The sequence below is a fragment of the Pipistrellus hanaki genome (assembly GCF_964339955.1).
Source record: "Pipistrellus hanaki genome assembly, chromosome: 2".
Taxonomy (NCBI): Eukaryota; Metazoa; Chordata; class Mammalia; order Chiroptera; family Vespertilionidae; genus Pipistrellus; species Pipistrellus hanaki.
This window is the reverse complement of record NC_140504.1, coordinates 19,332,455-19,346,141: the sequence shown is the minus strand read 5'-3', so window position 1 is coordinate 19,346,141 and position 13,687 is coordinate 19,332,455. Positions and strand designations below refer to the sequence as shown.

The 13,687-nt window shown below is 39.9% G+C and overlaps 1 protein-coding gene across 1 annotated transcript in view; it reads right to left on the bottom strand.

The window, feature by feature from the left end:
* Positions 1-11,594: 11,594 nt before the first annotated feature.
* Positions 11,595-13,687, bottom strand: part of LEKR1 (leucine, glutamate and lysine rich 1) — a 120,251-nt gene continuing 118,158 nt past the window's right edge. The window contains exon 13 of the mRNA XM_084876051.1: positions 11,595-12,142. Within this exon, the coding sequence (XP_084732177.1) occupies positions 11,735-12,142 (408 nt within the window). The 3' untranslated portion in view covers positions 11,595-11,734. The remainder of the gene's footprint in view (positions 12,143-13,687) is intronic.

The following is a 13,687-nucleotide window of genomic DNA, read 5'->3' as shown; positions in this document are numbered from 1 at the left end:
GAAAAAAAATCCATTCACAAGATGGCAAGCCAGTGTGGGGGGAGGGGGGAGACACAGAAAGCACATAATATGATGGAAGATCAAAGATGGTATTACGATCCTCTTCTCTCAAACAAAACAATGGCAGTTTGTACTCTCGAAAATGATGGGTGTTAATTTCATCCTGATATTAACAATGAAAAGTGACCTTTGAGAATAAAAGGCTTTATTCTACAAAGCAACTGTAAATTTTGAAGACCCATGTCTCAAAAATGAACTTGTATAAGGCCATTTCTAGGAGCACTCTTATGATTACTAAATTTAGAACATATTTTTATTCTTGAAGATTTTTGCCTTTAGCTTTATCTGGAGAGTTTCTTTCCTTGTGACCTGATGCATCATTTGTTCTTTCTCTTTCCTTTTGTACCAGTCTTAATGCTTTTTCTCCTTTGTGTTTAGAAGGACCTGCTTCTTAAAGGCTACAGCTAGGATACCAGATTCTAGAAATAAATCAGAAAGCACAGGACCTAAAGACTTAATACAGAAAATGACACGTTTTAGAAAAGGGTTATAATAGTAGTACATAGCTTCCCAAAGCATCCTTTTCAGATTCTGCATCCATCCTTCATGCAGGTCTGTTTCATTTTCCTACATGCTACTTTCTTTCCTTTGTTCTATACAGTATAATGCTTTATCCATAAGGTCTAAGCTGGGGTTTTCCCTTGACGGCTCATCTTTAAAGGAGGCCAGATCTTAAGGTCAACAGGGTGCAGGGACATCTCTCAAGTTTGCTGTGGGTGGAGGATCACATTCCTTCTCAGAGAGGCAACTGGAGGGAAAGGTTAGTCCCCAGTCCGGTTCACAGCTAGTGGTGTCTATTCGCCAGTGGAGGCTTTGCCACTTCTTAGCTCTCTATACCTCAGTAGTCTCACCTGTGAAATAAAAGTAATAAATACACCAATCTCACGGGGTCTTGGGAGGATTAAATGAAATTATTTTTAAAGCCCTTGGCACTGTGCATTGCCCATCAGACAAAATAAATATCAACTATTATTACTGTCGCTGCTGCTACATTATTGCTGTTGCTGCTGCTGCTACCAGTACTGCAGTGAAAGGTATCTTCTCACAGGCCACACTCTGCCGGTGCTGCTGGGCACTGATCCATGGTGCCATTGCTGTCCTCGAGAGGATTCCTCTTCCCAGCATATACCCCCCACTGCCCTCTCTCCCTCCCTCACCACTCACTCACACAAGCTGTAGGGAGCAGTTATAGGGTTAAGCCTTGGACTGACCTGCTGGCAAAGCCTCAAACAAGTCCCAGTTTAGAGGCTGCAGCCCTCTTAGCATAATTAAGCTTGATCTTATGACTGCTCCCTAGATCTTTCCTGGGTAGCTAATGGGCTGTGGGAGGTGCAGCAAGTGCTGCCAAAACAAGTGAAACTCACAAGAACATTGTAAATTACCTTGTTTTCCTCTGACTATAAGTAAAGCATCAGCTTTGTAGTCTGGATCTGTTCTGTGGTCTCAGCCAGGCATAGAAGATCCACCTGGACCCAGCTTATTCTCTTTGTCTGTCTTTTCTTCATCCTTCACTGGCCCTCCCCCAGGCTCGCCGAACCCTTGGCTGTGCTGGTGTGGCATACAAGCTCCTTCTTTAGCCTTGTTTTAGGACTTGTCATTTCAGAACGTTCCCCGCAAATTGGCCGAGAGGGGTAGCATTCATGCTACACAGCAATGGGGGTCCGGATTACTGTTGTGACTTAGTTCTCTGTGTGCTATGTATATGTGACTTTTCCTTCACAGGGTTTTTGAAGGGATTTTGGAAGGGCCTGCACCGAGGCCTGTTAATGAGATGCCACACCATTTTGCACCAGAAATCTAGTTCCTGCTTTTAAACTGGGAACATGAAGTGAGGGCATAAGCCTGATGCCTGTGAAGACGCATCAGCAAAAGAAGGCTCCACACCTCTTTATTCATGCCCCATGGTAATGAAGGAAACTCCCTCAGTCTGACCTGCAGCGAGACCCTGACCCTAACCTGAGTGGGCTAAGGGAGTATAGAGCCCCATTTTTACCATATTTTGGTAAGTTGGAAGATCTGAGGTGAAATTATCCCCTCAGGAGGGCTGAGACCAACCCAAGAATGGCCAAGAAAAATGCTGAGACAATATCCTTATCATGTTTCCAGGAAAATTCAGAGCCTTTATGGGAAGAGCTGTATACAGAAACCCATGGAATTACACTTGGACTAATTACACTTGTATTAATCCTTTAGTAACTGAATTTCAATAGCATATGGATTCATGGTTTCTCCATTAACATCTATACTAATAAAAGGGTATTATGCTAATTAGACCAGATGTCTTTCAGATATCCTTCCTGAAAAGTTCCTCATGTTGTGGTGACCCCAAACCATAAAATTATTTTTGTTGCTACTTTATAACTGTAATTTTGCTACGGTTATGAATTGTAATGTAAATATCTGTGTTTTCCAATGGTCTTAGGCTCTACAGCAGCAGTTCTCAACCTGTGGGTCGAGACCCACAGGCTGAAAACTGCTAGCAGGGTCGCCTGAGACCATCGGAAAACACAGATATTGTTTTCTGACTATATCTGAGTCATGAATAATAATAGTAAATCAAACTAATTGGAAGAAAGGTGGGTGTACTTGACAAAGGTACACAAAACCAGATGTTCGTATTTTTCAGAAAACATATATTCCCAATGTTAAATCTTGTGAAAGTCTCTACTTAAGAATATTTCAATATACTAAATTATATGTCTCTTTAATTCTTAGGCTTGGATTATTATTTATGAGAATAATTAATAGTAGTAACAAACAACCATACAAGCTAAATATCAACTAAATAAGTATGGTAATAAAAGGTATTAAAAAAACTTTTTAGCCCAGTCAGCAGGACTTAGTAGTTGAGTGTCACCCTACAGGTCATGTATGTTCAATTCCCAGTCAGGACACATGCCTGGGTTCCAAGTTCAATCCCCAGCGTGGAAGTGTGCAGGAGGCAGCCCATCAATGTTTCTCTCACATTGATGTTTCTATCTCTCTTTTCCTCTCTGAATTCAATAAAAATATATTTAAATATATATGTTAGAAAACTTTCAATGGCAAATGAATCAATCCCTTTTATAATTTTCTGAATTAAAAAATTTTAAAGAATGTGGCTGCCCTGTGGTATGAGATGAACTGACTTAATGTTCATAGGCGAGTGAACATAATGTCTTACTGTGTTAAATACAGACTTTGAAATATCTGAAACAAATTCTCATTCAATTGCTCTTAGTTCTACCTTTAAAAAATAAATTGCTCTAGGCATAATACTGTAAATTACAGTTTTCTACTTAAGTAATTAAGAACTACTTTTAGGGGTAATAAAGGTACTCTAATATTTACTTCATAATTTTAACAAGTTATCTAAAGTTATAAGTTTCTCAGTCCTCAAAAGACAATCAGTATTATCCAATTTTCTTTTGGGAATTGAATATCCAAGTATGTACCTTTATGAGATTAACAATTGCAATTATTCAGTGAGTTGCCAATGAACAAAATGAATTTTTTTAAAAAAATCCTCACCTAAGGTTATTTTTCCATTGATTTTTAGAGGGCATAGAAGGAAGGGAGGGAAGGGGGAGAGAGAGAATATGAGAGAGAGAATGAGAGAGAAACATCAATGTCAGTGAGACACATTGACCACATGCACCCTGATCTGGGCTGGGACTTAGCCTGCAACCATGGTATGCTCCCTTGACCCAGGAATTGAACCCACAACCCTTTGGTCTATGGGCTGACACCCTAACCACTGAGAAAAACCAGCTAGGGCACAAAATCATTAAAAATAAACCTCCAATTCTTTGCAGGCTCAGAACCCTGGGTGATGATATATCATGAATATTAATGGAATATAGATTTCCTTGAATTCACTAGTTCCTCAGAGAGCAGCAGATTCACAGTCAATAAGTGAAGAGATAGGATATGAATGCTTGGGGGCTGAGGCGTTGAATGCACCCACATGTGTGGGTGGGATAGGGTCTCAGAGCAGCACTGTTTCAGTTAGGCAGCAAGCAAGGCCACTTCTGTTCAACGCTAATGCATAGCTCTTATCTGGCCGCTGGCAGGGCCAATGGCACCACTGTGAGCAGTGATTCTCATACTTAAATGCATACACAAATCCCCTGAGGATCTCATTAAAGTCAGATTTCACCCTGTAGGTTTGGGCATGAGGCCTGATCTTCTGCATTTCTAACAAGCTCCCAGGAGACGCTGGTCCTCTGGACCACCAGGAATAGCAGAAACTTAGAGCACTGATTCTGTTCTCCCAGTCTAGCTAGCAACGTGATGTGTGACCAAGAGTTGGGGGCCCAGGCTCTCTCATTTGTCTGCTATTAAGCCGTGTAAGAATGGGAAATTATTTAACCTCTAAGAGACCTGTTATCTCCTGTAAAATTACAGGTCTGCACCAGGTGGTGTGTCCCTTCAGAACTATACAGGATTCCTTATTTTTGTCTTAGCTGTTATCTTCTATATGTCCCCTCGTAAGTGGTGAATAAACATCAGAACATTTTATTGCATTGTATTATTCCCCAAAGTCACAGTTGTGCTTTGTGTTTTTTTGACACAAGATGATAGCTGTTTTTTATGTCACTTTCCACATTCTTTCCCCATAATTTTTAGAACACTATTCAGATTTGCATTTTCATTTAACTTTAAGGAGGCTTTTAATGAATACTGAGTCTGTGAGGTTAGTTCTCTGTTGCCCAAATGAGAATGTAGTTCTTGTCATTTCACATTTTTTTCAGATAAGCTGCAATATTCTGAAATAGAGGGTGATCCTTAATTCGAGCCAATCTCCTACATGGCACCCCTGCTAAGGGCAATGGCTGGTAATGGTTTCAAAGCATTTAGCAGGGAACAAATTCTTCCCTTTCTCTGAATAGAATCTGAGGCAGCTGCTTCCTGTGTATTCCCATTACCAACACTTTATTCAGAACTTGATTAATTCTTGTCTGGACTTACTGTCCTAATCTACCAACTGGTGTTCCACTTCCAGCCTTTCAACTCTGTAACTATTTCAATACATTCCTGCCAGACTGATGTTTCCAAATGTCCACAGAGTGCATGCCACTTCTGGTCAAAATCCTCTACGGGGCCCTCATTCAACACCTTTATGCCATGGGGCCAACCTACCATTTCAAGTTCCCACTACTTCCCATAGCCAAGTATTTTCAACATTTCCCACATCCATGGCTGTTTATATATCTCCTCTACCTGGTGTACCTTCCTCTGTGATACCCCACTCCACCCTTCAAGAGCACTTATAAATTCCAATTCTTGCTTAAAGTGTTCCCTGATTCTTTTAGCAAGCAGATGAACTCTTAAACACCTTGCTTTTGATTCTCTTCTCTTCTCAACACCTGCTGCCCTATGTTGTAATTTCTTCGTATCCTTCCTCGCTGCCATCCACTGCACAATTTTTAGACATCTGTAGTATGTTTTAATTATCTCTGTAGGTCGCACAGTGCTTTTTAAAATTTTTATATCGGTTGAAGAAATTAATGAATGTACAATGAGCTTCAGTATTAATCTACAGATCAAATGTTCAGAAACTGCAGAAGTTTAAAAATTATTCATCATGCCCTAACTAGTTTGGCTCAGTGGATAGAGTGTCAGCCTGCAGACTCAAGGGTCCCAGGTTCAATTCCAATCAAGGGCATGTATCTTGGTTAGGGGCACATACCCAGTGGGGAGTGTACCGGAAGCAGCTGATCAATGTTTCTCTCTCATTGATGTTTCTGGCTCTCTATCCCTTTCCCTTCGTCTCTGTGAAGAATCAATAAAATATATTTTAAAAAATTATTCATCAGTCTTATCTAGAATTTATTTTGGGCAAATTAATTTCTGTGGCTCAGTATTCTCTCTATATATATTTGGGGGGATATGTAGTAATTTTTTTTTTCTCAATGAATAAAGCAGTATGCTATATAAATGTTGGAGATGGGAGAAATCTTTTGACTTTCTAGAACATGGTAAATATTGTCATAGGATATGTGTATTTCAGATTCAACTACTGTGTTGAGAAAATTTTATATATGAATTCAGAATATACAAACATGATATACTCATATTTAAGGTTCTAAAGATTTAACACAATTACACTGGCTTTACAATTTATTAATACACTGTTAATATTTCAAAAGGAACAGTAGAACGTCTTCCTTAAGGTAACATGGGCACTGCCTTGAGAATTATCCCATTATTGTCTATCACGGTTTGGGAACCACTAAAGGTATGCATTAACTATTTTCTTAAAACACAAAAGTAAAAAAGTTTTAAAAATCCACAATTATTATAGGATTTGTGAACCTTGGGCACATATCAAATTGATTTCCAAATGCCCCATAAGATACAACATGATGACTGGGAATGTTCAGCTGCAGTGTATTAACCCTTTAGGATACGAGGCTGTTCGACCAGTGCAATACTGCAATAATCATAAGAACTGTAAAACTAAAGCTTGAGAAAAAGTGTTCCACAATCAAATAAATTAGCTATAATTTATGTTAGGTTACAAAAACTTTTTAGACTAATAGAACATTAAAAACCTTAGTTTGTGATGGGTGAAAACGGGGAAGGGATTAAAGAAGTACAAACTGAAAAAAAAATTGTAGCTACAAAAGAGTCATGGGTATGTAAATGTACAGCACAAGTAGAACAGTCAATAATACTGTAATAACTATGTGTGGTGCGTGGTGGGTAGCAGAAATTTCGGGGGGACCACTTAGTAAAGTATATAACTGTCTAACCACTATGCTGTACACCTGAAACTAATACAAAATAACATTGAATGTCAACCATAATCTATACTAATATAGACAAATATGCAAATTATCTGTTACAGCAACACGTCACAACCAGATCAGCAGGCTGTGTCCCCGTTCTCTGCAAGGCCCAGGGTAGGGTAGGATATGATAGGAGGGGATAAGAAAGGAGAGTGAGAGGAAGGCAGGCCTGCATACAGACAGAAATACAGAAAGGGAACAAGAAAAAGATGCAGGAATGGAAAAGGGAACGAAATGTGGGGTGGCATGCGGAGGGGGCGGCGACTGTGGGGGTGGGGTGGGTGGTGAGCAGGTGCACCTGTCGAGGGTCAGGGCATTAGCAGGGAGGCGCCTACAGGTCTGGGACAGAGTGGTGGATGGTCTGAGGCCTTCTGGGCGGAGGAACTCCTGCTTCGAAGCAGCAGCCATGCCTGGGCCATGTGGGCCTCGGCCACCCTCACTGGGCCAGGTGTTCTGGTCAGGGAATGGGAGCAAGATGGTAGTGGGGAGGCTGGGGAAGGGGGGTGTGTGGAAACAAACACCTGGCCAGGGCTGAGCCCTGGGCTGGGGGTTAATGCACAACCCCCCAAACAGAAGCTTTAAAAAGGGAGGGAGGAAAAAAAAGAGGGGGGGAGGGAGAGAGGGAAGAACATTATAAAGGATTCAGTAGAGAGCAGAGTTAAAGAAGGAAAGATGTATTAGTGAACTGTAGGAGCTATAATGAAAATCAAATATAGTTGTGTACTGGGGACAGATTTTATTTATTTATTTATTTATTTATTTATTTAAATATATTTTATTGATTTTTTACAGAGAGGAAGAGAGAGGGATAGAGAGTTAGAAACATTGATGAGAGAGAATCATTGATCAGCTGCCTTTTGCACACCCCCTACTAGGGATGTGCCCGCAACCAAGGTACATACCCTTGGCCGGAATCGAATCCAGGACGCCTCAGTCCGCAGGCTGATGCTCTATCCACTGAGCCAATCCGGTTTCGGCTGGGGACAGATTTTAAAAGTAGGAGTTAGAAAAGAGAAAATATGATAGTGAATAATTAGGCAGGTAGATAGACATTAAAACAGTAGAAGTAAGTAGAGAAGAATGTAAGGGAAAGGAAGGATAAGAGAGAAAGAAGTTTTAAAGGGTAGCCGATAGAGCTTAAAAGAATGGGACAAAAAGAAGAAATGGGGGAGGAAGCAAAGCGAGTCCGAGGGAGGAAGTGAAGAAAAAAATTAAGGTGGGAAGGAAGGAAAGGGGGAGGGAGGGCAGGGGTAAAGATAAAGGAAAGAATGTGGGGAGGGAGGGCAGGTAGGAGAAAGATGGAAAGAAGGATGATGGAACAGAAGTAGGAAATAAGGAGGAAAGAAAAGTTTATAAATGATGAGTCAGTAGGAAAAAGTGTTACATAAAGGAGAGAGAAAAATTGTGTGAGAGGGAGCAGCCAATAAGGAAGTAAAATACAATTGTGTGTGAAGGGAATAAAATTAAAAAAAAAAAAGTTAATAGGGGTGACCAGGCTGGCAGGGGAGGGCAGTTAGGGGGATCAGGCAGGCAGGCAGAGTGGTTAGGGCAGGCAGGCAGGTGAGTAGTTAGGAGCCAGAGGTCCTGATTGCAGTTGGATATCCCCTGAGAGCTCCCCTCCTAATCCCCCATGCACAAATTTCATGCACTGGGCCTCTAGTTGAAAAATAACATTTAAGTAATTCAAAGTTACTTACAAAGTGGAAAAAAAAAAAAGTAGATAATGGTGGATGTGGAAACCTATGAATCTGAACATTGTTTCACATCCGAGCAACAAGCTAATCATTTACCAGCTTTGCTCCCAAAACTGTAAAATACAATATTTTCTCTTCAATATAGGAGTATAGTTTTATTTGCTGCTAAAAGACTTTTGATTTCTTCCACCGACTTCTTGTTAGAGTGGCACTAGTCCTCAGTAATGACTAAAAATAGAATTGCAGGAAATATGTAATTCACAAGTCTGTCTTACTAAACTACTTTAAGTTGATCTGTGTTAAAAAAAAAAAAAAGGAATTAGTGAAAAGGACATTTGAAGTCATTGAAAAATAATAAAAAATCTTAGTCTAACAAAATTTAATGTCTTCTAGTCAATTTCATTGCCTGAAAATATAACCTTAAATCAGTTTTGACTAATTATAAATATAAATAGTAATTTAATTCAAGACTTTTAAAAATTGTTTGAAAAATCTGTTAACTATAGAGCTCTCCCATCTTTGCCCAACAATATTAGGGTTACACTTCTCTAATAAATATTTTCTATAATATTCATTTTTGACACCTATAAATCCTTCCTTTGAGGTCATGGAAAATGCATGAATATAGAAAAATTAAAACTTTCAGACTTACTATCCATTATATGGGTTTGAGAGCCTTATTTTGCCATAATCACTATTTTCTTAGCATTGATGATACTGTTTCATGATTGGATTTTGTTCATCATGATGAGAAAATTAAGGAAAATTTGAATGTGCTCCTAACCCCCAGTTTACATACTCTAATGTTTCTCTTGTTTCTTTAAGTGTCTTTCTTTAAAAGGTATAAACACAGTTTAGACTGTACCATTCAAATCATCTAGGCTGAAATAAATGTAAATCTTGTCTCTCTATCATAGAATTACCTCTCTGATACACTTGTGGAATATAAAAGTGCCTTACTTACTGCAGATCATGATGTTTCTCAACAATTATTTACAGAATTACTCATTGTAAAAGCAAGTGTGTACAATAACAACAAACCAAGAAACCAGGTTTCACACTGATAGTTTTACATCACTTTAGAAAAGCTTACGTGTGTCTTTATTTACAAATTTAAATATAATCATAATTTAGGAAAGTGTATCTATCCTTATGGTTCCTGAAGAGAGAGCTACAATTGCACAATTGAAAGAGCACATCTAATTGAATAACAAATTGTCCCAAATATTCCAGCTTTCACTAGCTCTTGCCATTTCCCTTAATGATGAGCATTTTCAATAAAAACAGACACCAGATCAGAAACATTGAGGTTTAGCGCAGTTGTCTCCAGAATTGACATGACTACTGCTGACATTATACAAGGCAATTTTAAAGGTATACCAATGAATATTTAGTAGTTTAATAGACACACATTTATTTTAAGCATATTAGAAAAAAAAAAAACTTAACTAGCAAGTCAACCTCATTAAAGTTATTCTTCCTTTGGTCTTGCTTCTTTTTTACATACATTTAAAGTTTAAAATGTGAATGCATTTAAAGAAAACATTAGGTAAATTCAGTGTAGGTGTCTCTGACAAAAGTCATGATGGAGTCCAGGGAATCTCTGGAGAGTGGAAAAGTGAGGTGGGAAGGTTGGGGTCAGGTAACAGTGGTTCTGTAACTAACTAGCTGACAAGACAGACCTCTTTGGGCATCCAAGGCCCACCCAGCTCCCCTGTTCTATGACGCTACATTCTCTTGTCAAATGCCATTATAGGGAACACCAATCTCTGTACAACAAAAATAAGCATTCTAAGCTTTAACACAAAATGTGCTAATTTAAACTGGGCAGGGAAAGTAGAGGACCTAATGTGGAGCTTTCTTTGAGGTTAAAACAAACAAAGAAACAAATCTACCACTGGTAAATTAGACTAATCTTTGAAAGGTTGGAGGTAAACTTGATTTTGCTTAGTAACTTTTGCTTTTTAGCTCAGGGAAGGGATTTCAAGTGCCCCTATCAACATGAAATCCTATCAACATGATAGCCAAATACTAGAGGGTTTTGCCTGCCATATTCACACGTCATATACCCTTCTATCCTGGGAGTAAGAAGCCTGAATATCCATGATGCAGTCTGATTGAGGATTTAAGCAAAACAAGTCTCCATCTAACTTGTATTAGATGGAGAAAAAGATAGATGAACACTAGCTTAAAATAAAGAGTTGTGTTTTTTGAAATAGGTAGACCCTGGAGGTTTAGGATAACTTAAAATAGCTTGTCTTGTTTCTGGTTTAAATTTTCACTCTGGAAATAGAAAACATATTAACCAATTACCCATTTTCAGGGGTAATAAAATTGGAACCTTTATTAAACTCTCTTGAATTAGTTCTCTTCTCAATGGCTTGAGAATACAAGTTCAAATCAAAGCCTAATTCTGATGCCAAAAAGCATTCAATGTAGAAAATCTCTACGGAGCAATTGTTTCATTACCAGGATTTCTATGTTCTAAACTAATCTCTATAGCTTGAAAAGTAAACTAGTTTTTCCTTGAATTGGAGTTGCTTGCCCTCCGCCCCCTCCTCTTTTTTTTTAAGATCCCCAGACTCACAGGGAAGAATGTCTTCTTAAAGGTTACCTGTCATTTCTTAAAAGAAATTAGGTTACAATTAGGCTGGAAAGATGATGATGATAATGGTGATGATGAAGAACTCTGTGAATATTTAAACTAAGCATTTTGGAATTTATCCAATCAAGGACTAACGTACTTTTATTTTCTATTTGGAATACTAATTACATCTATTTAACCTATTCAACTTAGCAAACAAGTGAAAGAACAGCACAAAACTACTAAAACCTATTTTTTTTTTTTTTGGTGTGGAGATATCTCTGCCTTGTAGTGGTGCAAAACAAGAAAAACTGTTCTGGGTGAAAATTTTACCGATGATGTCTGAGAGGGCGAAACTGGAGAGCACATCTGAACATACTTTCCATAAATATAGAAACTGGCCTCTGGAATCACAACAATTTCATTATTTGCTGCAATTTCAAAGGCCTCTTGGAAAATGTGGCTTCCCAGCTCCTTAGGGTTTTTGTTTGTTTGTTTGTTTCAATTCTCTTGCTAAGAATGTCTATAGACACGCATTCTTGATCGGGGGTAGCCACGTGATCTTTGTCATCCTCAGCTACATGCACGCTGTGTGGATCTGTCTGCTCCTGACTCCAGGTAGGTCACCGCTGGTTCAGTCTCCTCCGCAGCAGGGCGGCCAGTCTCCGTCTGGTGTCATTCACTGAAGATACCTGGCCCCGGGGAGGATGGGGCTGGAGGAGACTGGGCAGACCTGAGCTGTTTGCTCTCTTGGCCTGGGCTGAGGTTGGAGAAGGGATGGGTTTGGGCACCATGTGCAGGCCTGGGATTTTGGTGCCCCTTTCAGAGTTGGGTTTTGCAAGGCTTCTCTCTCCCTGATGACCGGCGGCGGAGGCGGCGAGGTTGCCGGGGCTCAGGAACCGCGGGGTCACCGGTAAACTCCCACTGAGCCTCCTGAGCTCCAGGAGCTGTTCTCGGGCCTGACTCAACGCCTCCGTCAGTTCAAAGCGTTCTTCACACTCTCTCCGCACGGTTTCCTGAAGAAGAGTGTTCTGAAATGAGAAAAAAAGGGGGGGGGGAAGCATCCCTGGCTTTATACGGTGTACCTATGGATGGTTCTTGGCAACCAATATAAACAACTGAACTGGAAATCAGGGGTCTGGGTTCTTTGACTATCTTTGTGGATACTCTGCCATATGGGACAGAAAAGTAAAAAATGCAAATGATTTGTGAAGCTGGAAAGAACTCGAAGAGAACATGCATTCAACCCTTGCAGTTTGCAGACGAGGAACAAAGAACCAGGGTCACAGATGATAGAGGTGGGGCTGGGGCTGGAACCCAGAAGCCCGAATGCCTACTCCAGTGGGGTTTCAACGTCTCTGTGCCTTGTGTCTCAGACACTCTGTCCTACCTATGTGATGTCTCACAGTTAATATCTGTAGTGCCATTAAATGACTGAGCATTGACCTATGAACCAGGAGGTCATGGTTCAATTCTTGGTCAGGGCACATGCCCAGGTTGCGAGCTCGATACCCAGTATGGGGCGCGCAGGAGGCAGCTGATTCTTTGTCATCATTGATGTTTCTATCTCTCTCCCTCTCCCTTCCAACAAATATATATATATTTTTTTAAAAGTTTGAAGCCTCATAAGTTTGAGCAGACTTGCTTTATATATCCTTAAGAGAATCTGGAGCCAAGGGTGGAACCCATGGGATTTACGTTAAGCAAGAATTTGAACAGTTAGAACTTTGCAGAGGATACTCTGAAGCAAGCATGTCAAACTCGCGGCCCATGGACCCCATGCCTTGTGTATTTGGCACATGTTAGCATTTGAGTTTGACATGCTTACTCTGAAGGGTCTAATCTCATTTGACTGGGATATATCAGAGCAAATTTAAGCTTCATATGTGTGACTGGACTAGAGATCATTAAGGCCCTTACAAATTCTGAGGCTCTACATTTCTAGCTGAGGAGTTGCCCATCTTTCAGCTGAGGAATTCACCGCAATTACTTCAAGGCCCCTGGTAAGAATTAGGTCGTGGATCTGCCTCATGCCCTGACATTTATGTCTGCACGGTGTCAAAAAAAGAGTCTAAAAAGTAACAATTCTGAGTGGTATCTGAATAAGTAAACACAATTAAAATGATTGTGGCATGAGATTCCTCGACTGAAAATGAACTTCCGTCAGGTTAGCTTGTTTGTAAAAACAGCTGAGACGTTCCCGAGTCTGACGCTCAGTGGAAAACGTCCTCCTAGGGGTTTCATGACTAATCTGCTGTCAGTGGAACTAAATAACAGGCCGTCAGGGAGAGTGCACCTTCCTGTATTTGAGTTTCTTGTGATAATGGTTAGAACTCCATTCCAATTCCAAATTTGGTAATCAATAGTGAGGAATGAGGAGCAATTGCAGATTTACAGTTGCCCTGTCATCTTCTATGAAATCAGTGTCATGCCTGGGTCACACAAAGCCTCACATGTGCATACTAGTATATTATTAACACACATACAGCATTCATATAGGCACATATTTTTTAAAACCATGAGGGTTCATCACTTACTTCTAGTTCATTTCTTTCTATTCTATTTTTATTTCTTTG